Here is a 24,884-nt window from a genome sequence, read left to right on the forward strand (position 1 = left end):
AGGGACAACATTAGAATAGAGTAATTAAATAATAATACATATTTCTATAGGTTTGACTTAGAGAAATTTTCCAGAAGTTATTTATCAGACTATTTTGTTTATATATTTCGATGGTTTTGAGCCTTGAAATCTTGAAATCTGTCAAACAGAAAATGCTTTGCTGCCATAGCTATGGGATTTTTTAAGTTTAGAGATTTTATAGTTACTGTGTTTTGCTCTGTGGGAGACACATGATTATTTTTAAAGCTTCTTTCAGCTGCAACAGACTTGCTATAAAAGAAGAAAGCAAACTTGCACAACTGTTTATATCAAATAGCAAAAAAAAAAGTAGTTTGTTTATGTGATTTGTGAATGATTTATATTTTAAGCTGTGTCTAATTCTTTTCTTGCTGACAACTTGATGTGAGCACCACGCTCTGATGTGGATAAAGCTACCTAGGCTTACTGACTTTTTAGCCTGGGTGGTGGTAGGACAGGGAAGCATGAGTGAGAGGCTTAAATATTGGAGGCTGGAAACAGTTAATCATTTTTACCATCCCTGCCTTGGAAAAGGTAAGGTAGTACAGACTACAACAGGCCACTTGTTACTGTTTACTTAAGTACAAACAGTGGTAGAAGTGTTTAGTCCTTGGGGAAACTCAGTGATTGAGCAAGAACGCAGAAGTTATTTTGATAAGGCATAGCATTAGTGTGGCCAAACTGTGATCATCCCTGAGCTTTAGGCAGGCCAAGGATGAAGGCCTTATATGTTTGGATCTTCCTGATGAACAAAGATAAATTCTGGTAAGAAAATAAACTCAGTATATTGGTCAATTTGCAACAATTGGTAAAAGAATTAAATTGTATATTTTAGGACTTGGCATGAGAAGTTGTGGGAAAATAGTTCAGGGTTTCTGACTCTGGCTTGATTTTTCAGTAGATCTGGAAACAGAGCAGAAAAGTAATGCATAAACATATTTAACAATAACATGCTGGGTGCTGAAAATCCAAAATGAACATTGAAACTCCATGAAACAAGAGCACAGTCTTTCTTCTTATTTTGGTTTCTTAGTTTTTCACTGCAAAAAAATTCTGTGAATTTGAGCTTATTTGTGGGGGAAAAAAAAGATGTCAGCTACTGCAGACTATCAGTTTTTCAGGTGCTTTGACTCTGCCTAATGGTTGTGGTTACAGTACCATGAACAGAAGGCCAAGAAGAAATGCAATGTCTTCCATTTCTTTTGCCTCCCAAAGGACAGTCATGCAACATGTTATATCTGTCTTCAGAGGAGCATCTGCCACTCACGAAGAGAATGGGCCAATTCAACCTTTACACATTTAGGTGTTTTAATGGCAGAAAAAATGTAGGTAGTATGTTGAAGTTAAACTGTTGAAGTAGGCAGAGGCAGTACCATGTCACCTCTGACAGGGACAGGGTGTTGAGCAGCTGGGGATGTCTTTTGACAAGCTCTGCAGCTGCCATGGCTGCCAGCAGGAGGTTATTGCTGAAGGCCGCAGCTGAACCCAGTTTTAGCTACACTGACATGCTGCCAGTCCAAGGGGAAGTACGGGCAAGTGACCTGGAATACTGGGTGGGAATTCAGTAGCCCAAGTACAGAATAGCAGGGTGAGGTGAAGCACAAGTGAGTTGAGGCTCTTGTTAGAACTTTCAGGCTCTGTGGTAGAATGAATTCCAAACCCTGGCAATTTCAGGTCCAGGTTCTAATGATACCTCTGGGTCGGTATCTGTAACTCCAGGGTAAATGCAGTTCTTCAAAAATCTCACAAATACTGTCTTAAGTAACTTTGTGCCAAAATTATCAACTGACTGATTCTCTGAGAGGCATTGTGCATAATTTCATATCTTCAGAAAAATAATCCTAAAGGAGTGTGGGAAAAATTGTAGCCTGATTTCCTTCAGAGTAAAGTTATCTTTCTACTCAAACCACTAAATAAAAATAGCTCTCTGTGGAAAAAGCCCTAACAGAATGCATGAAACAGCTGAAAACATTAAATTACAGAAATAAGAGAAACCAATTACAAAATTCAAAAATTGCCATGGTGGCAATACTTATTTGCTGTTAAGTGTACCCCTTTAAGTTAATCAGCTATTGTTTCTTTTTTTTTAACTATCAGAAATGTAGAGACCTGCCAAAATTTTAGAACAAAGTTGATTTTCATTCAAAATCCATTTTGGAACACGTTCAGTGGGAGAGTGGGGGTGTGTGTGGAAGACAAGAAGGAGACTATCTCTCATTCCCACCCATTCCATAACAGTTTGTAAGTTATGGTTTGGCAAAATTAAATGTGTTTATAGTATAAAAAGAACTTGCAAAATTCTTCAGATTAAAAAAAAAAATAGAAAAGAAAAAAATAGCTTTTTATAGAATGCAAAGAATAGACAGTCGCAAATGGTTCCACAGAACATCAGCATTGGCTTGAGCTTTGGCTTGAACTGTAAATAAACATGTAAGTATTGTTTTTCCCTTTCCTTACTTTAATTGGCTTTTATTTCTTGATACTTTGTGAAATCCATCTGAAGATCTCAGCACAGGGAAATTCTCTTTGGCTGGCTCCTTCATTCAGATATGTCTGCTGAAGGGATCCGCCCGCTCCAAAGTACTGTTGACTCCACTGTCTTTCTAGAACATGTGAGGTTTGATGAGAAGGGTCATCTCAGACACAGTGAAATTCCAACACAGAAGCATCATCTTTTGGGGCAATCATTCAAAGGCAAATATGAAGGTGTGGGAAGTTACTGAAAGGCAGAGTCAAAGGAGCTGTATAGATGTTATACAAAAGAAACAAATAGGAATTTATTGGCAGAAATTGAAAGGCTCAGAACTAATGCCATTCTCATGGCATGAAATATCAAGTTATGAAATAGGTTGAGGCTTCTCTGATGTCCTCAAAGAATGAGGACTTTGCAAATAAAGACTCATTAAAACAGGAGATAGGATTCTCAAAGCATTGTGGTTTTTTCTGGTTTTGTAAGGATACATTTTTCACTCCTACCTTTCATTGCTTTACCAGTGAGCAGAGTAAATAGTTGAAGGGAGGCAAGCTAGTGTTTGCAGAGGGTTGACAGGGATAGTCAGAGGACACCAAAATGGCTGGGTTATGTCACTGTCTTACTACTGGAGCCTGCTATTTGAGGAGGAGCAATAAGGAGTAACATTGGTTAGCACTGGAGAAGGGACTGCTCTGCCTACATCCTTTCAGATACTGGGGAACTCTCCAAGGCTGCTTCCCCCATACTTTTTCATTCTAAGGACAGGTGCTGGCATCCTTGAAGAAACAAAACTGAATTTTTGTTTACAGTGTTGAAAAGGTATTTACTCTTGTGTTGCTGTCAGTTAGTGCTGCCTTGTAGGATAATTAAGTGGCACTGAAGAGAGTAGAGCTCTTTGTGGAGACAGTAGGAAATGTCTTGCAAGGACATGGTTGGCAAAAGTATTAAGAGATTGGAGTCTGGACAAAAAAGGCAAGAGGCAGGAAGGATTTTGCTGAAGAAGCAAATAGGAAATTCAAGTCACAGTTTGGCAAAAAGGAGTTAACCTCTGCCCTGAACATGCTATTTAGCAGCTTCTACCACACCTTTTTTTTTTTTTTAGCTCATTTTGTTGGGTGTCTTATGTTCCATGTGCCACTACTATTTGGGAGTTGGATATATAGTGAAATGAGCTATCTGAGGTTTCTCCAGTTAGATGTCCTGCTGTGGGAGACATTAATTACTCTTAGATACACAGCAGGAGACAGGCCCTCCTATATTTAATAATTAAATTTGCAGACAGTGTAAAACAGAAGAGGAAGAGTGAACAAACACTAAAAGCAAGAGGGTCATGCTAAATCCATGACTTGGAGAGAGATTTCAGGTGGGATTGTGTAAGGAAGTTAGCTTGATCAGAATGTGATAGGGAGCAAGTGCTTTTTGCGCCTCTGGAGTCTCACAGTTTTTCAAAAAATGGTCACCTATGGCTCTCCAGGTAATCTGTTCAGAGAGTAAGCAATAATGCCTTATATAAGAAATATAAAAATAAACAGAAATATATTTTTCTTTCATGCATTCTGTTTAACACAAAGCCACTGTCACTATAGATAATTGAAGGTGCAGTGGAGCTTAATTTTCATTTCAACACTTCAAATTACATCTGTTGAGGTGGTCCAGGTATTATAGTCTCTTGTTTAGGTGTTATTTTCCAGAAACATACATTGGTTAGTTGGACAAGCTTTCCCTTCCTCATATGAATGAGTATCTGGAATGCTAAGTTCTCTATGTCAGCTATTGACAACGTAGATAGTTTCTTCCCAATTGTAGTAAGTGTCACTGAGCTTTTCAAGGGTAAAGGTTGCTGCACACAGATAAAGTACCTTTGCTGTTTCTCTCTGTGTCCTCTGAAGAGTTCAGAAAACATATAATTAAATTGTAGGCCTGAGCTGAATAAAAATGTGATTTGTCAACATAAATGCTTCCATATGAGCTGTGTCATTAGGTTTGGGATAAGTCCTACTCATCCAGAAAATACATTGCTAACAGAATCTCCGTACTTGCATTTTCCAGCCTTGGGCTGCAGAATGGGACAAGTACTGTCAGATTTTTCTTTTTGCCACTGAAAGTAGGCTTTCCTGGGACATATGATGTTGAAATGAGTGCATTCTGACTTCTTGCCTGACAGGTTAAAATGGTTTCAGTCCAATTGTGGTGCTTACTGTGTAGGTCTGACTTCCAAGTTGTCCTCCGTAGAAATAATCTTGGCTTCTAATTAGATAAATGTCAAATGTGTTGTTCATCATAATTTACAATGCCTAATCCCACAAACCTTCAATGAAAGATAAAACTTTGGGTGTTTATTGGTCTGTTAATCTTAGAAACAACTTACTCTTAGTGGATCAAAGTGACTAAACCTTATTCCTTTTTTTGTGCTTGAATAAAGAAAACTTGAAACACATGGTGGAGTTGCAAGTGAAGATGCTCCTGGATATTCAGTAGCTTCTGGATGACATTGGTGACTTAGGTGTCCTTTGCATTCAGTTTAATAGGCTGTAAACACTAGGGGCTGATGAGCAGTTACAGTTTGCATCTTTCTTTCCCTATCTGGAGGCAGTAAGATCCAGCAAAGGAGCAGGATGAAATCCTTTGGCTGGTAAATATTACCAGAACATGCCTGCATTGCTCTAATAGGCCTGCATAAAAGGATTTTCAGTATAGCTTTCATTTGCCGTCATGGGCTCCTATAAACATTAACCTTTATGTCTTTTTTGTTGAGGCCTTAACATTTTAGGGAATGAACAGAGATTATTGATGGCACAGAAACTTCTACAGGCTCATTTGTCAACATTTCATACATTTAAGAATATTACAAGTGACAATCATTTTTTAAACAACAGAAGTATTTAGAAAGTGGCAAATAAAATATTTCCAATTCTTACAAAAAGCTATTACTTTCTGAAATATGTTTGCAAGAAATTACAGGGAAGCACAGACAAGGGGGAAAAGAATGATCCAAACCCAGTGTGTTCATCATGTAGGTGTTACGGCCTCACTGGGTGGCTCTTCATTTGGTACTTCCAATGATTCTTTCTTCCTTTGCCTTTCAGGTACGTGCAAGCCTCCATATCGCTTTTCCTATTGCATCTCCAAATATTCCTATTAGCCTTTGTTTTAAATTGATGATAGAGTTTCCATAGTGTAGAGTTGATGAGGAAAGTGTGCTATGCCAGGGAGACCTGTCATAAAACCTTACAGTTTTACCATTTAGTCTTTGCCAAAGTCTGTTATCTCTACCAAAGAAAAGGGAAAAATGTTTTGTTTATGTTTTCCTGGTGTTACAAATGGCTTAATTCAAATATATTTGGACATCTGTGTTTCTATAGTTTGTGCATCCATACCAGTTGAGATAGAAAAAAAAAATAAAAAAAGAAGTGCAGAAATGCAATACTTATTTTTTCCTCAGCTATTGCTTTTGTTTTGTAGGGTGATTCTCTTCAGGGTGGTGATGATTCTCCATTCTCAGACTCCATTACATTGGAACAAACAACAAGTAATATTGGAGTCTCAAGTGGACGTGTCAGCCTATGGATGCAGTGGATGTTGCCAAAAATTACTGTAAAATTTTTTGCTCCTGATCCTAGAAATAATGGCACAGGTATTCTGCATTTTTCCCCAATGTACTATTTTAAATTCCAAGCAGGATAGCCTATTTTACAGCACAGTATTAGCTATTCAGAGCTTGTATCAACATTACTGAACACTATAACATAGAAATAATGAGTTGGAGCTGTATTTTAAATAACAGCAACAAACTGTTGTTAGGTTACTTCATGCAAACTAGAATTCAGTGTCCTTCTTTGGCATAAACTTTCCCCTTTTAAAAAACTAACCACACAAGAGAAAGAAAACTTTAGTATAATTAGAGTAAATATCTCGGCAAATTTTTTTTCATTTTTTCATTCCCCGCCCCCCCCCGGAGTTATGCTATAAATACCTAAACTAGAAAACCCATATGTATGTTTCTCAAGACATTTGTATTAAAAGGTTTGGATTCTAGTGACACTTGAATCAAAAAGTGCTTTATGAGAAAACTCTGAGTAGAAGTAGCATAATCCTATTTACAAAATGTAGTGTCTCAGATATATCTCTTGCTTAAAAGCCTTCAAGTTTCAGATTAATAATTTTTATTTTCTTTGACTATTGCAGAAGTCTGTATTGTCAGTGAATTAGAGGATCTCAGTGCCTCAGTGGATATGCAGGATGTCTATACCAAAATCAAATGTAAAATAGAAAGCTTTAATATTGACCATTACAGAAACAGGTAATTCCTGCGAGTTGTTATGCTTTAATTTCAGGCTGAAAGATAAAGGCGGGTTGTGTTTCGGGTTTTTTTTCTTCTTAATTCTTAACTTGAATTTAAGGTAGATATTCAGTTTCAGTTAAATTCTTTTAACCTTTTAAGTAATAAAAATCACAGTTGTGTTTCCTCTGAATTAGATCTAATTCCAAAGAAACACATAGAAATCATTGCAAATTTAGGAAGGTGTTTTTTTCACACTTACTGCTCTGTTGATCCATTAGACCAAAATAATTCATTTTAGCTTAATGTCGGGATGGGAAATTCCTGAAATGTTGGTTCATGATGTGCTAGCAAGAGCCAGTATTTAGTGATTTATGATATCTTACTCTTACATGCTGAAAAGAAACAACTCCATTTTTCAGAAACGTCTATTGCTGTGGCAAAGCAGCAGTTAATATCATGCAGAGAACTGAGCTGATGACCTGTGTTGTGTCACATGGCACAGTATTGTGCAAAGATGGCCGAGTAAAACTTCAGTAATTAATCTCACCCAGTGTATCATCAACACTGTGTGAATTCAGAGTAGGTAGCAAGGCCTAGTCTGCCTTCCCACTTTAGCAAGTCCTGTTGTCTGGTTGGTTTGTTACACCAACGTGACTGTGTCATTTAACACCCATGTACACAGTTCTACAGACAGATTGCATGTGCCACCTTCTAATTCGTACTGCCCATGTGCACACTAGCCTTGGCAAGGAGAGGGCCTATGTAGTCTTTGTTCAACTAGGGTAGCGTTTGCCATTACAGATCAACAAATTCCTCTACAAATTAAGAGATTAAGAGAAAATAGAATAGTTGTGTTACTCCTTGTGAGGAAAAACATAGTTAAAAGCTTTAGCACAGCTTTTGGCATTGAAAAAAACAAAAATATTTTGGAGCACAAATCATTTTGACTTGGGAACCAATGTCTGCAAGGTCTTATTGAATGCTTATTGTTCCCTGTGTATAATAGGAAGGAGATTTAGTATCAATTTAGCAACGTTACCATAATTTCTTTATGATTTTATTCCTTATGAGCTGTCTTAAAAATTATTTCAATTTCTGTCTTTTTGCCTAAGTTACAAATGCAGTTATTGTTTGTATATAATGTAATATTTGCTAATTAAAGTTTTTACTTTATTTATAAAAATCTTTTAAAATCATGTCACAATGCAGGAGTGCCGAGTGTGTCCTGGGGGGCATCAGGCACAGCATCACCAGCTGGGCAAGGGAGGGGATTGTCCTGCTCTGCTCTGCACTGGAGTGGCCTCATCTTGAATATTGTGTGAAGTTTTGGGCACCACAATAGAAGAAAGATATTAAACTACTAGAGAGCATCCAAAGGAGGGCAACAAAGATGGTGAAGGGCCTTGAGGGGAAGCGGTATGAGGAGCAGCTGAGGTCACTTGGTCTGTTCAGCCTGGAGAAGAGGAGACTGAGGGAGACCTCATTGCAGTCTGCAATTTCCTTGTGACGGGAAGAGGAGGGGCAGACACTGATCTCTGCTCTGTGGTGCCCAGTGACAGGACCTGAGGGAATGGCCTGAAGTTGTGTCAGGAGAGGTTTAGGCTGGATATTAGGAAAAGGTTCTTCACCCAGAGGGTGGTTGGGCACTGGAACAGCTCCCCAGGAAAGTGGTCACAGCCTCAGCCTGACAGGGTTGAAGAAGCATTTGGACAATACTCTTGGGCACATGGAGTGACTCTTGGGGATGGTGCTGGGCAGGGGCAGGAGTTGGACTCGATGATCCTTGTGGGTCCCTTCCAGCCCAAGATATTCTATGATTCTGTGAAATCCCAGTAGCCAGTTCCTCTTAACAAGCTTTGGGGGGGGGGGGGGGGGGGGGAAAACCCACCAACAAAAAACCCTAAAAAACCCCAACAAACCCAAAACTTACTCCACTTGACAAAATTATCACTCTTCTCGTTTATATTTTCTAATCTATTTGGAGTACCTTTCCTGTGTGTAAATCTCTGTGGACTTAAACCGAAAGCAGAGAATAGACAAGGTGAACTTTCTGTCTTCCAGGCCAGGGGGAGATTGGCAGTCAGGACATTTTGAAGGAATTTTTCTACAAAGCAGAGAAAAACTTTTGGTGAGATTTCTTTAGTAAACTAAGGTGCTTACCTCAATAACTCTTCTTAAGCAACATACTTCACTTTATTCTTCTATATATTAAAAAGAATGATTACAAGAATTGTAGTACAAGGCACACTTTAACACTTAAAATCTAAACTCTTCTAAATAATGCTGATTTTGTAACATATGAATACAGCTTTACACAGTGTCTGTGTTCTTGTAATCTTTCTCCTTGTTCTGTTAAAGCTGTCTGCTGAAAATCCAGGGTAAGTTCCTTTTCTACACACAGGATTTTACTATATTTTTATTCTCATATGTCTTGACCTCTTGCTGTAGGTTGTCCTTTCACATAAAATTTTACAGTTACCTTTTTAAATCTCTTTATTTTTGTTTGATCTGATTCAATTTCAGCTTTTTAGGAAAATGTATGGCATAGGTATATCTTGCAGTTACATCGAAACATGCAAGCTAAATGTAAGCAATTTTTTTGCTTATAGCAACTTTTTTTGTTTCTTTGTTGTTTTTTTTTCTTCCGATCTTCCATGCCTCGTTCATTACCTCAAGCCTTGGGGAAGATTCTTGGTCTCTGGGGCAATATGGAGGTGTGTTCCTTTCATGTACTGACAAGCTGAACAGACGTACCTTGTTGGTTCGACCTATCAGCAAGCAGGATCCTTTCAGTAACTTCTCTGGCTTCTTTCCCTCTGTAAGAATCTTTTAAAAATTTTTTAATACAGAACTTTCACTAATAAATGCTATCAAAAAAGAAAAAGAAAAAAAAACCCTTTAATAATTTCTTGTCGTCTAATTTTTTTTGTACTGAATATATTTCTTGCTTCTATTGATTGTGTTACTTGTGTAATTTCCATCTTATCCTTTAGTAATAGTTGTCATTTTTCGTAGATAAGGGAATGAGGGTTGGTATTTCACAATCTTGTATGTAACAACAGACAACTGAAGTCAATGAGATTCATTTATGTTAGAAGTGAGCACATACAGTATGTTTGAAGGCCAAATATGTAAAAGCCAGTACTGAATGCTGCATTTTTTAGTGTAATTCTGAGATCTACTTAGGGATTTAAGTAATTGGTATTACTGCAGTATACCTTTATGCAGCCTTATAAAATTGTTTCTCTGATTATGATAATGCAGCAATTAATAATTTCATATTTGAGTCTTTCTTTTAAATGCTTGGAACATTACTTGCAGATTCAGAATATCCCACTGTGAAATACTTAAGCCATTTTCTTCTTGCTTCTTTATCCTTGAAGGACTTCATGTGTTATGACATTGGCCTCTTTATCTGTGGATCTGTGGAATTATTTTATGTTAGTGAAAGTTCTGGATGGTCTGATTTATTTTCATCATGCATATTGATTGGGAATACTTTCTCTTATTCTATTTGTTCAGTTCTTATTGTAAATTAATTTACCAATTTGTTTTAATTCGTTCAATTGTAAAAGCTTCCAGTTTTCCACCATTTAAGCTATGTATCCTGTTTATTTAAGAAAGAGGTGTTACTCTTCTGCAACAATGTTTAAATTAAATTAAATTGATTTCAATCAAATATAAGATGCTGAAAGAAGCAACTACTTGCAAAATATAGTTGCTTTCATTTGTGCTTACATGATTAAAGCTAATATTTAAATAATCTTACAGAATTCTGTCAGCATGTTTATTACATTGTTAAAATTATGTTTTTTACATTTTTCCATCATTAACAATGACTAAAAAACTTTCAAAGGTAATATGGAAACTGTTCTATACATCTTGTGGGAGCTAAGCATTTAGTTGTCATCTTCAGCTAGACAAATCTGTCTTAAGTGAAGGAATCTGCTATTTTTAAAGTACAATGCAATGTATCATGAAATTATGTGCTTTAGCATGAAGCATAGCTATTTTCTTTAAATACTCAGAGGTGATGAGGCAAAACCAGTTCAATACTTATTTAGGTGACTATGGGCTGTTTATACACCCATTTTGAGATGGAGTGAAGCTATCTCAGCACCCGAGTGATATTTTAACAGCTATGGTGTCTGCACGTACAGAAGGAACAATGCAAAGGGAGTAACATCTACAAATGTTTTAAGTGAAGGAGGAATCAAAATATACAACTATTAAAAAATACCAGAAAGATTTGGTAAATGTATTTTCTTGAATATATGGGTTTTTTTAGCTGATTAGATATGACTTTGGTGAAACATAAATAATTAGAAAAGAAAAAGATTCTGAGAAATTCATGGTTTTAGATGACCCAATGCAGAGAAGTGTGGACATGTGGTGGACAAACTGTGCATTTAAAAAAATGAAAGGTGTTTTGGTTTTTTTTTACTATTAAATGACTGTAGAAAGCTACTAGAAAATATAAAACCAGAAGTATGGTAATTGATGAATATTACATGTAGATTTTTGCAGCAGTTCATTTCTTTATTTATTTTCCCTTGAAACAGACAACTGCAAAACTTTTAGATGGTTCACACCAGCAACATGGATTTCTTTCTCTCACTTATACAAAAGCTGTGACAAAAAATGTCCGGCACAAACTGATATCAAGAAATGAACGAAGAACATTCCATAAGTTGTCAGAAGGTCACACTGATGGTTCTCCTCATTTTCTCCATGAGATCCTTCTCTCTGCTCAGGCCTTTGATGTGGTCCTCTGTTTTCCTTTGCTAAATGCAATTGCAAGCATTTTTCAAGCCAGGTTGCCAAGGAGTCAAAAGGAGAAAAGAAAATCACCAGGCCAACCAATGAGGACTCATACTCTGACTTCCCGCAACTTGCCTCTGATTTATATCAACACTGGTGTAATAAGAGTCTTCTTCCCCAAAAATGAGGAAGATCATCATACTGCAGAAGGTACAGTATTTTATGTTAGAGCTTTTTTGCTGTTCAGTATTGTAGACAAATACTTCTAGTTAAGTCACTGACCACTGCTTCAGTTTTAAAGCTCAGAGTTAGGAAACATCTAACATTCATGCTACTTCTCTGCACATTTGCTCAAAATTTCTTTTAGCAATTTATTTGATCCTTCCTTTCCTCTTAACTATAGAGTTTGCATTTAAAATGTGATTATAAAGAATGGTCAAGAATTTTGGAAAGAGAGCCCAGTTCTGCAGTGTTGATTTGGTGTCGGTTTTCATTACACTGGTATCAGTGCAGTGTTCCATAGACACCTGTTCCAGCAGTGGAGTGTAAGCAAGCAGCCTTAGCTCTTGTGGACATTGACACCTGGAAAACTGTGTAGTAGTAAAACAAGTAGATATCCTAGTTTAGTTTGGAAAATATTATTAAAATGTACCTAGCAGATGATGCCCAACAGATGATGCAGTTTAGCACTTTAGTTGAAGCTATTCGAGCTCTGTTGTGCAAGGCTTTCAGGTATTTACAGAATTTGGGTAGTGTACGATGTTCATAAATAGCTGTTTGATCAATGGATAATGCTTGTTCTGTAAGATACTGTTTTCCCTTTGTATATAAAAATATATTTCCATCCCTGTTACAATCTTTATATATCCCTGTTACAATCTTTATATATAAATAGAGATGCTGATGTTAAAATTAGACCATGTAACAGCTAGTAGGAGTACATTCACTTCTCACAATTCTTCTAGAGATTAAAAAAAGTAGTGTTTTACTAATATCATAATGTGTTTACATAAGTTGTGTAGGTATGGAGGATTTTTTTACCATTATGTACAACAACACACAATATAATCCTAAGAGTATAGTCTTTAGATTTTTCTCATAACCTAATTGCAAGAAGTGCATGCAGTTAGAATTTACATAGATCATTTTTTTGCCAGCATCCTCTACAATTTTCCAACTGGGAATGCTGAAAACACAGGAAGATAAAATTAGACTGGCTGTCTTGGCAAGAAAGAATTATGATTCTAGTTGGAAGGAAGTTCTAGGGCAAGCTGTCAAGGAAATTTTTTGTAAAAGTATGTTTTTGTAGCTCTGTAGCTGTATACTTCATTAAAAAGAATTTATAAAAAAAATTTGTCTTTTTGCTGTTTCTTGCTTAAGAATGCCTGCAAGGAGCAGAATTGCCATGGTTAAGCAGTCAATGTCGGAAGAAAAACTGTATGCTTTTAAAGCATAATGCTGAAGATTATCTTTACTAAATTGATAAGAAAGCCAGCTACGCTCTTCCACTGGAAAACTCTAAAATAGCATCACTATGACAATAAGTACTGTTCTTTCATTTCTTCTTTCACCCCAGATTTTCCCAAAGTCTCATTTGTTTATGAACACTAAATAAATTGCTTCACTCTTCTCCTGCTTATTGTCTACAAGAACAATATAAATTAGAAGCAATAAGGAGCAAGAGTTGAATAAGACCCACATCTCTGTTGTGTTAGGTCAGAAGAGTGTTATATATTGTGGAGATACGCTTCCATAAGATTCTCCTTCATCATTTATTGAGTAGGAGAGATTTTCAATCTAATAAGACTTGTGTGTTTCAATTCGTGATCACTGCAGTAAAAAAAAATTATTTCAGTTTTTCTTCAAGTCAATTGTCTGCTATTCATACTGATAGCTACAAAAACTACCCTTCTCCCAAACCCCACATGTAATTGTGACTTTGCATGTATAGTTAAAAAAAAAAAGCACACAAATCTGTTGTTTACTCGCAACTTGCACAATGAACTGCGGTAGACAAACACTGAAATAATCAAAATCGTGTTTCTTCTGGGGAATTTGCATACATGCATGCATGACTACACCCACAATTTTATAATATTTTAGTTTCATGGTTTTTGCAGCAGCACCAGATTAAAATTTCTTTTTGTGGTAGATCTGAGGGCAGCATTCTATCCTTGGCAATAAGCAATGCTGCTTTCTCTGAGTTTGATTTGTTAATACATCAGGTGGTGTTTCAAACTCTGGCCAACAGCCCACACTTATTTAGCGATGAAGTAAAGATAACTATATATAAAAGCAATATATGACAAATAGGAACAAGAATTATTGTACAGTAGAAGACTATAAGTAAAAAGTTTAAATTGCAAAAAACTGATAAGAAGTTGTAAAGACAGAAAAAATCCACATCTGGCTGGTTGGAGGACAATAACAACCCTTTTTTGTACAAACTAGGAGCAAAATATCAGGAATCACTACAAAGGACATGATAAATTTCTTGATAGAGAAAAAGAAGAGGCAGCACACTGAATAAATGTATGTCCTGCATTTGTAGAAGTGATATATTCTTGTCACGAGCAAGAGAGTCATGAACATGACTCTCTACTTTGAAGTCTGTCGTAACATATGGTCTGTAACATCCTCCTCACTTACTATTTAAGTTTCAAATCAGTCAGGCTGAGTAAGTTGTGCTCAGGGATCTTAGTCTTCTGAGGCTAATTTTTAACACACCTTGGAAGAACAGGTTTTAGACAGCTGAAGGTATATCTAGTAAAATGAAAAGTGTAATGTTCAAATAAAATTTAAGACAGGTAGTTTTTATTGCTCTCAGAGAACATAAAGGAAAAAATATTACAGGATTCAGTTAATAAAGAATTACATATTTGTTACATGATAGTAAATATGGTTTTATGGAAAACTAGACTTTTTAAAAACATCTGATTTCCATTCTTCATTGTGGTTTCAATTCTTAGTTGATAAAATGTTATGCAAAGATTTGATATGCTTAGACTTTTCTAGAGCGTTTGATATTTTGTCTCATGGTATTTAATTTAAATACGTCCCCATACTGTATCTGTGGAAATGTTAAATGAATTAAAAATGGCTAACCAGGAGTCTAAAAAAAAAAAAATCCACAAAAACTCATCCATTGGGAATAATAACGAAATTGGTGTTTAATAGTCTGAAAGTAAATATAAAACCATTGCTGCTATCATCAGCGAATGTTGCAAAGAATCTCCTGAGGCTGTGCATCCGGGTTACTGTGTTTATATCACTGCTTGTAGAAAATACAGTAAAACTTCTAAAGCTAAAGTTACAAATCAAGGAAACAGTTTACACAGACTGGGTCTTCAGGACTGGAGAGACTATCCTGGGAAACAGTGGCTGAAACACCTTGAGGGTCACAGTGGACTGAGGGAAAAGAAATAAGGGAGGTAGCTGTACTTCTGCATATGGCAGATGATGGAATATCATGTCCAATTTGCTTTCTGTTATAAAACTGAGTATTGATAAAAGTAGAGAGGGTGCTGAAAACTATCACAAATGTTAAGTGCTAGATGAGAAGGCTTAAAAGGAAGGATTAAAAGAGCGTAATGTATTTAGCTTAGCAAAAAGATGACTGAGAGGAGTGGATAAAACCAAATGAGATTGTGAACAACATTATTACACTTGAATCTGTAAGATTTTCCTAGATTATACTTATATTGTAAGTATAAAGTAATATATGTACAGTATTATATTGTAAGTATACTTAAATTGTAAGTATGTTTTAAAATGTAGCATAGATGTTTTTCCCCTCAAATTTTTTAATATCTGCTATGACTGTGATTGTTTACTATATTATTCCCATATTTTGAAAAGCATGGGTTAATGAATGAAGGTATGAATTCATCATAAGTCATATGACTCTTTAGAAACCAGCTGAATATAGTAGTTCCTGTGATTTTTTTCTGGTTTAAAATTGGCATAATTTATTGACCTACAGTAAACTGTATGCAAAGTCACGCCCAGCCTTGAAAAAAAACTCCTAAAATAATTACACAATAGAGATCGTTATGGGTAGTCCTGTGTTTATTTTGCTTTGCTAAGTGTCAGAGACAAATTAAAATTCTTAGCCTAAGATATATTTTATTAAGAACCCCTTCCCAAGACTAAGGCATTTGCCACCTAGTTAAGTTGCAGTTACAATCAGATGTACATTTAACACCATCACTCCATTTTCTTATGTGAGTATTGGAAAGCAAATATCCAACACCTAAGTGTATAGTGGCAGTATTCTAATACTTAGTACAATGCCTTACTAATTTTTGAAAATACGAGTTCAGATTTAGTCAGAAAATGTAGTTTTTCATCAGCTTAACTTTTGTATCTTATTTCTAGCAACCAAGTCATCTGTAAATAGTTTTGTTTTGCTTTGGGGGGCTAAAGGATTTGTCTTTACTTTGTAAGTACATGAGGTTCTTTTAAATAGATCACTTGTGTGCTAATATACTTGTGTATCACAACTTGTGTTCCCACTTCACCGCATATTTACTGGGGTATTCCCTACAACAGTTTGAAAATACCGTATTAGAATTTCTGTGACTTCTTCGATCTGTTCAAAAATAAACATGTCTTTATACATATTTAGCTGCAAAGCATGGTGTCTTTTTCACCAAGACATTACTGGTCTGAAGAAATCATTTTTTAAACTTACAGATTTTGCTGATTCTTACCACACCAAGCATTTCACACTTCAGTAAAATATTTAAACTATCTACTGTAATCTTGTTTTCAAAACTCATATACAAGAATCTTGCAGAACTTCCTTGGATGTGGGAGCAAGCATGATGTTGTTCCATCCGTGTTACATCTCACACAGGTGTTGCAGTGAACCATTTCCCTTTGGATGATGAACTCTTTGAACTGGCATCACATATGCTCTGGAGTTTCCTAGTTAATATAGAGTGTTCTGAGCACAACCTTACCCAAGTGCTTTGTCTGTGCCTGCTGACAGAGTTAGCTTTCTACAAAAAATCTGGTGCTGTTTTATTTCTGGGCAGAACTTTGGTTTTCTATCTAATATGGCCACTGCTTTTATAACTAAAAAACTTTACATGTGGCTGAAATTTGAAAATTATGGAGATAAGTGGAAAGCAGAGATTTTTCTTCTTGGAATAATTTTGTTACTGATGTGAAATTTACCGTCCAGTACTACATCTTGTTCTTTGTATATGTGTCAGATTTCAGGTTCTCTTGTTTCAGTCCTTGTGTTTGAACTTTTCATGTGTGTTGCAGCCGATTCCAAATGCTACCAGGATGGTTATATTGTGATATCCTGCAGTGTTTTACATCTAAATAATAAAAAGGGTGCACGATTCAGAGTGGTTTACATGCTGATGTTTCAGCAAATAATTATTGGAGAAACAAACAGATCACAAAGATTCTGTGATAAAATGATTGAAGTAATTTTGAAATAAACCTCCCCCCCAAAAAAGGGTCAGAGAAAATGAGAAGACACAGACCAGGATTTGGTGGTGTGATAAAACTTTGGGGAAATGAAATTACAATAGTTTTGCCTTTATGTATCACAGCAGGGCTATTGATTTTATGTTGCTCCTGTGCAAAATTGAATCCTTAGCAAATATTCTTATGTACATTTTTTTTTTTATAAAGTAGTTTTTTAGTGTTCCTACTATGTGCACTTCACTTTTAATCAAACACATATTTTCCTCTCTCCTAACTACAGCTAATCCATCAATTAAAGAAGACACTTTGGTTCTCAAGATTGGATCTGTCTCTATGGCTCCTCAGGCTGACAACCCTCTTAGTAGAGCTGTGCTCAGAAAAGACATTTATCAGTAAGTGTCAGGGGAGGGGTTTGGCCTTTCATATATGGTCTCAGAAAAATTCATTCTGGGAGAAGTTAATTGATCAATAAAATGGGTATGTGCAGCCTGTAAAAATACTTTTCACATACAATCTTTTGATATTCAAAACCAGGTTTTTCTGATTTTCTTCACTTGTGGGCTTTCAAATCCATTTAGAGAAATCAAGTTCTGCTGTGAAGTGCTGATGAATAACAGAATTTAAATGTCAAGTCACTATGAAGTTTAAACTCACAGATGAGAACATTTTAAGGGGCTTTCTTTTATTCAGCTACTACTAAGTTCACCTTAGAGAAAAGGAAATTTTTTGTGACTACCAAAGTGTTCAGTAGCCATATAGTGAGAAGGAGATAGATCTTAATAATATAAATGGTAAACATATATTCAAACTGTAGGATTCTTGATGTCATGGAGATCAAAGCTTAAAGGAACGCAAACTTCTAAGGAGCTCTTTCCCAGTAAACACATTTTCTGTGAAAATGTCATGCTCTGGATTGTGTCACTAAGTATGTGCAAACCACACTAATCATATATAGGCAGCAAAACTGGTGAACATATGTAATCAACATGATAAAAGTAATATATGATCCTTAGTAGAGTTGGCACTGTTGCCAGACATGAAAGTAGGGTTGCAAATAATACCAAGTGAGAAAAGTCACAGAAATACAGATGAACAAGTGTCATATACTTCCCGTTGGTCTGTTTTTCAGATGTGGCAGTATTTTTAACTACTTCATAGTGCTCTTCAATAGAAATTACAAACATCAAAATCTTTTCCCAGCAGTAAAACATTTACTGCCTAGAAAATGACAGCAAGTTTTACTTTTGTCAAGACTAGGATTTTTAGGAGACCATGAAATATCTCCAATTTCACTTCTGATCACTTAGAAGTTGTAAGAGAGTATTTTTCTTCATATTTCCATGTGGAAACATTTAAATTAATGGGTTTGCTTGTATGTTTGGTTATAGTAGTTTATCCTTTGGTTTTTTTCCCTTTTGTTTTTAAATGAGCATTGTATCTTTTGTATTACGGAGCTTTCATGGAAGAAGTCTTACAGCCTGGCACTAGCAATGGCTTTGGGTGGCAAGGCCTGATCCAGCTCTCCATGTGCTCACAGATGAAAGAGATCTTCCAGACATTTGTACAGGCTCTTCCTGCTTCTGCTCTTTCCATCTGAGGAGACTCCCATCTGATACCTGCTTTAAGGGTTAGAGACCCAAATGTAGGTTCCACTCTCCTCATAGCAGCAAAAACTTTATCAGAAAAATCCCTGGTCATAAAGTGAAATTTGCAATTACCAGCTTCTGTAAGGTCATTTCAGTCAGTGAGGGGAACTGTTTCTTGTATGCACATTACAAACCAGTGAGTAAGCAACTCGTTTACATCTAAAATCAATGATGCTATGCTAGTTAACATTTTTGAGTCTGTATCCTTGCCTTTGTGGCTTTACCTGAAATGCTGAAATTCAGTGCTTTTCGAATCACTCAAATTACTTAAAGGTTCTGATGCTATTTTGTGTTACGGTCCTGTGGGTCTTGTATACATAAATGTTCCAGACAAGATTTGTGCAGTATGTGTTTGGTTTTCATAGTTTTAATGCGATTATGGTATGCTCCAGTCCTCCTTTAGAAATCACGACACCAAATGAGTAAGGTAGAAATAAGAGCTGGGCCAGAGACATCTGACTGCTGCTGGCATTTTGTGACCACTCTCCCAATATCATGCTTCCTATGTCTTTTTCTGAGTTTTTTGACATTTCAAGTGATTTCCTCTGCTTCAATGACCACTCTCCTAATTTATCCTCATCCGTCAAATGATTGTCTTCTCTTTCTTTCTTTAATCATCCAATCATACTAGCTTTACTGTTTCTAAGACATATCAGAGCAGAGCATCAAGTTACTTTGTAGCATTTTATGGGACAATATTGAAGTTGGTAGAGGGTGATCTTTTGATTTTGGGAGGAAAGTGACTATTTTAATCTGTTTAGGCAAGCTTGAACGTTTTCAAAGAATAAAAAAGAAGTTTAAATTAAAAATACTTAGATTCCTGTTTGGGGTTGAACTAGATCCATTTTCTAATTACAAATCCTTTGATTCAGAACAAAGTATATCTACAGAGGCGGGCTTGAAGATATCTCTTCATTTTTTTACATGGCAGTCACTGCTGTTAGACTGCTGGAGTTCTAAGTAAAGTTAATTTCACCATTTTTCAGTTGTTTCTTAAATAAAATAGTACAAAGGATTTTGTATTGTTGGGCAGGACATACATTCTGTATACAAGGAAAAAAAAACCAGTGGGATATTATTAACACATGATGTTAGGTCTAATGTTAGTATTTGTTTCTCCAAATATGAAGAGTTCTTACAAAGTATTTGTCCTTTTTAAACGTGCCCATGGTACTAGATAAAAAACCTGGAGCTAATACAAAATGCTTAAAAACTGAGTAGTAAAATGAGCAAACACACACAATATGTAGCTCATGTACTTAGGTGAAAGATTTCTTAGTAAATACTAAGAGAGGTACAAGTAATACAAAATCCAGTGTAAGAGACTCTAAAAAAATATAAATTACAGCAGCCTGTTGGTTACTGAAGAATTAGCAGCTACAGCATCCTATTAATCCCAACATGTCATCTTCTGTCTTTTCCCAACCTCTCTTCTCTAATTTGATGCTGCTGCTTTTAATAGAATAAAAGAAAATAAATTGTTGTCTGAACCACTGTCTTTACAGTGTTTCTGGAGTGGGGACACAAACTTAATTTGTGGTGTCACTTTGCTTTAAACAGTCTTCTGTTTAGGCCTGAACTACAACCACATGCAATTAGTGTCACTTTTGTAGGGCTTCATGAGAAAGAAGAATTCTGGCTTCTCATTTAGAAACTGTTCTTTTAGGAAAGGCTGAGAAACATGGCTAGAGGCTGAATAGTATTTCCAAATATCTTTTGAATTTGTCCCATAAATTTATACATGAAAAACTGCATGTGCTCATATGTCATTAGTAGAATGCCAGTGCATGAAAGGTAAGTTTGGTACAGCTCCAGGTCATACTAAATAAACCAGACCACTTTTGGCCTGTAAGTTGAAGTGACTCCACCTATTATGTCTTAGGAAAAAGAGCTTACATGCTAATTTGGAGAGAGAACTAAACTGAAAATGGAATGTTGGAAAAACAATGTGCCTCAAACATTTGGGCACAAATATCATTTCAGGTGATTATTGGAAGTTGGAAAGAAATGTATTGACATAACTTCAGTTTTCCTATCCCATATAAAATTTAGTCTATTTCCTCCAGTAGAAAATGGACTAATTTAGTTTTGACTATTAATGTGTAGTAAAGAAAGATACATGCACCATAACAGCAAATTTAGGGTTCCTGAAAGAAATATGGTGACACATTTCTCTCTGGTGACAGTAAGAGACAATGTCTCTTTTTCAGTTTCTTTTTTCTGCTAAATTGTAGGAGTTGGTTTGTTGGTTTTAATGATTTCTCATATCCTCTGGTTCTTAAACTTCAGCTCCAGCTGTATTTGTCTTCCACAAATATGACCAGAATTGTACATTGCCATCAAGAAACTGCCAGTTCTGTTGATTGGAACTCTTGTAGATTATCAGAAGGCCTTGGGAAGGGGCCGGGGAGCAGAATAAAGGAGGTTTTGGATAAGAATGCAAGAAAGGTAGCTGCCTAGCCTGGCTAAAGGGAGGGAAGAACAGTTAATTGAAACTGTGAAGGAGTCGGTCAGAGTAAATGAAGTTTCTGCTAAGCAGTGAAGAAGGGAACTATATTTTTGTGGGCTTTAACTACCTTATCATATTAAACTTGGGACTGGGAGTGAGTGAGGCTGCTGCTTGTAGATGACTCTGCAGGCTGCAGAAAAACAAGATGATGTGGTCATTTATTGCTTGTGTGATTGTGCTGTGTGTGTTAGAAGTTTTGAAGTGGCCAAATGAGTAGTCAAATACATTTGACAAAACAGGCAAAAGTCTAGCAGTTTTGGGGAGGAAGGATGTTGAGATCAGGAAATCATATTAATGTCCTGATGCAGGGAAAGTCAGCCTGTTATGTGATATTGGATAAATTACATTGGAGAGAAATTTTATAAATGCTGTTAAGTACAGGAGGAAACAAGCATCTTTTTGCAGGCAAAAAGTTTCATTTTTCAGGCCTGCATTTTCTCTTTGGCTCTCTGGTGCCTAGTATAAAAAATTCATCTGAAGTTTCTTTCCTTAAGATCTTCATAAAACTATCTCATCTATGGTTTCTTTGGTCTCTTATATGAATGGAATGCTTCTGCTAGTATTAGTGTAATGAAAGTAAGAACTTAACTACACAACTTCTAGCAGTTGTTGTGTTCGTTGCAATACTTTGTTTGCTTTGGAGGACATCAGCTAAGATTTCTTACTTGCAGTGAGCACTTCTCTGAAAACTTAAGTGTATGATTATGTAGGAAGTGCTAAAAGCAGTTATGTGGCTGACTGTTAAAAAAGTCCAAGTTAAGCATATAATCATTAAGTAATTTCAGTTGGAAGGGACTTCTCTAGTTCATCTAGTTCAGCCTCCCACTCAAAGCAATTAGATCAAGTTGTTCACTTCTCTCTCCAGACAGAAAATCTAGCAGATTATTTAGATGTTTGATAATTACTTATCAAAAGAGCAGACTTTTGATGACTATAAAGCAACTCTGAAGGCACCAGGAAAGAAAAACCTTTTCCATCTATGGAGATGACTGCAGCAGAATAGCATCTCCCAGGAAATTCAAAAAGCCACATTTTCTTCTTTGTGTGTCTTCACATGTTTTCCTTTTGCCATTTCCTAAGTTCTTTCTGTTTTAATAAAAGTGGATAATGTAGAATATCAGCATGGATAAATTATAGTGCTTTAAGGAAGTGATGAATCAGTTGTTTTTGTAGTCACCTTGATCACTTCTCTGCCCAATTATGTCACATTCTATGAGATAATTTTGTCACCATTCAGATTACAACAGTATTTTCCTGTATGTACAAAGAGAGCCTAGTGCACTTAAGCTGAGCATAGTTGGAATCCTTGAACACTTCTAGTCAATGGAAACATGGCATAAACACTAATGAATTTTTTAGAAGTGTGTATGTTGGGGATATGAACAGTGAATAGCTAAGCTATCAGCAGAACTGGACACTTCCAATAGGAAAATGGTTGAGAAAACTTTGTCACAAGACCCAGAAATTCTGTTTCTCTGACTGAAAAAATAAGAGGAAGTAGATGCATGGATATGCTTAAATATGAGGCACCACAGAGCTGAAATTGAGATGACGTTTAGTTCTACTTCTGTTCTGGGATAAGGACCCTATTACACCGAATACTGTGCTAATGGTCTGATCAATTATATAGGTAATTGCTGATCATCCCCAACAGGGTGTTTTTAGCAAACTGTCATGGAATATTAATTAATAAAGTTTTAGGGAGTGTCCATGAACAGATGGAGTAAAATAATGTTGAATTACAATATTGTTAATGCAGAAATGAAATTGCTGACAAAGAGCTCAGATAATGGAGGCTGTTGTGTAAAGGTCATACTTATAAAGTCAGGAATAATACTGCTAAACTAAAACTAAAATCGTGTTCTGGGGTTTAGGTAAGCAGAATCCCAAGTTTTCCTCAGCATGGACAATAAAGAACCTAATTATTGTCCATGCTCTTGATTCATCATTTTTGAGATCCAAGGATTTCATTCATGTCATATATCAAAGCTTAACAGTCCAGGTCTGAGTGTTCCATGGTCATTTTCATGTGTAGATCTTTCATAGATCAAAGCATAAAGCTGTCCCTAGACTGTTTCCAATTTGTGACTGTAAATGGAAATTCTTTAGACATGCCTCTCCCCCAAGAACATTACATGCAAAGAGTTTACTCATGAAAAGGTAGCTGTAGATTTTATTATTTTTTTAATCAAACTTTTTATTAATACAAGCCTTTTCTTATTATAATTTTTTTCATTTTTGTAGTTTACTGTTTTTCACTGTTTAACTCTCAAACATTTGCAAATAGCAAAACAAAGCTATTTTCCTTATAGAAAATCTGTTATTTATCTTTATTTCAAGGAACTCTGTCTAGAACATCCTTGTAATAATCATGCAATGCCCATAATTGGTTAACAAAATTTCTTCCGTGAAATAAGGAGTAATAAACAATTTTCTATGTCTGTGCTGATAGTGCTGGAGTGAAGAGAAGGAAAAAATTATTCAAGGAATTTGTGAAAGAAGCAGATACATAGCCAGCAGTCTGTGTGGAAATCTGTTTTTTCTTTCAAATGTGGTTTGGGAAATCAAATGCTTTTCAAAACTTTTCAACAGCACCCACATCTATAAGCATCTTCTCTTCAGAAATATTTTGACATGTTTATATTTGAAAAACTATACCTTGAAATTATTGTTACAAAAAGCCTGGATTTTCTGTAAATTTATTATGAGTAAAAAGTTTAATTTTTCATGTTTTCATTTTCAAACCAAGTAACAGTTTAAAAACTGTTCTGTCTTTGCAGAGAAGTTAGCATTAAGATAACTAAATGTTTCCCAAAATATGGACGTAATATGAATAATTTCCTTTTAAGAATTTATTATTTTACAAAGGTTCTATTAAGACTTATTTTCTATTTTACCTTTTTTAGTTTTTAATACTTCATTGGGGCTTATTTCGTAAGCAAACACAAACTTAGCTAATGCTGACCAGAGTTTCTTCTTCTTTCAATATAGGCAACAATAGTAATCAGTGAAAAAGAATGTATGCACTAGTTTTTGTGAGAAACGTGAGCTTATTAAATTGTCCATATGTACCATAGGGAATTAGAAAGTATCACCTTTAGTATATTGTAAAATCTCTACTGCAGTTTTTTGTAAATTTCAAAATGATTAAAACTGCAGAGGTAATGATATTTAGGAAGAAAACTTTTAAGAGATTAAATTCTTAGTGTTTTAAAAAGTATTTCTTTTATTGCATATAAGCTGTGAAATGGGATTGCATTAGCATCCTTTTCAGTTCTCATCTGTCTGTGTTAAGGAAAAAAAAACTCTTAACAGCAATGATTTTGAAATTGTTCCTGTAATTTATTTACTGATTTTTTTCAGATTTCAAACCAGGATGGTTTTATTTCTTAAGATATAGATAGATAGATAGATAGATAGATAGATATACATTTTTTTTTTTTTAGCAGGATGCTCGCTACATGTAATTTGAATATATGATTTTGCTTCTTTGTTGTATTTAATAATCCTTAGATTTATTAATTGTTGAACTGGGCTGTAAATCAAAATATTCATATTAAATAGCAACTTCTAAATATTGTTCTTTGCTATTAACTTGAACACATGTTTTTTAGCATAAGGTTGTCTAAAGACTTAAGAAAATCATCTTTATCTTCTGTAAGAATTCTATAATACTCTCTGGAGTAGGGCTTGGAAGTAAAGTCTTTTCCTGCTTTACATTTCTCTCTTCTTCTGTCTTTAACAGACATG

At 35.5% G+C, this 24,884-nt stretch overlaps 1 protein-coding gene across 4 annotated transcripts in view; it reads left to right on the plus strand.

The window, feature by feature from the left end:
• VPS13B (vacuolar protein sorting 13 homolog B) overlaps positions 1 to 24,884 on the plus strand; it is a 436,535-nt gene that overhangs the window by 243,408 nt on the left and 168,243 nt on the right. For 3 of the 4 annotated variants that reach the window (XM_082279593.1, XM_082279594.1, XM_082279595.1), the window contains exons 26-30: positions 5,954 to 6,125; positions 6,677 to 6,791; positions 9,450 to 9,591; positions 11,336 to 11,744; positions 17,260 to 17,371. In XM_082279593.1, coding sequence (XP_082135719.1) covers positions 5,954 to 6,125; positions 6,677 to 6,791; positions 9,450 to 9,591; positions 11,336 to 11,744; positions 17,260 to 17,371 — 950 coding nt within the window. Of the gene's footprint in view, positions 1 to 5,953; positions 6,126 to 6,676; positions 6,792 to 9,449; positions 9,592 to 11,335; positions 11,745 to 17,259; positions 17,372 to 24,884 lie in introns of those variants that run through there. The other variant, XR_014226320.1, reaches the window with a different exon arrangement.

The sequence above is a fragment of the Coloeus monedula genome (genome assembly GCF_965178545.1).
Source record: "Coloeus monedula genome assembly, chromosome: 1".
NCBI lineage: Eukaryota > Metazoa > Chordata > Aves > Passeriformes > Corvidae > Coloeus > Coloeus monedula.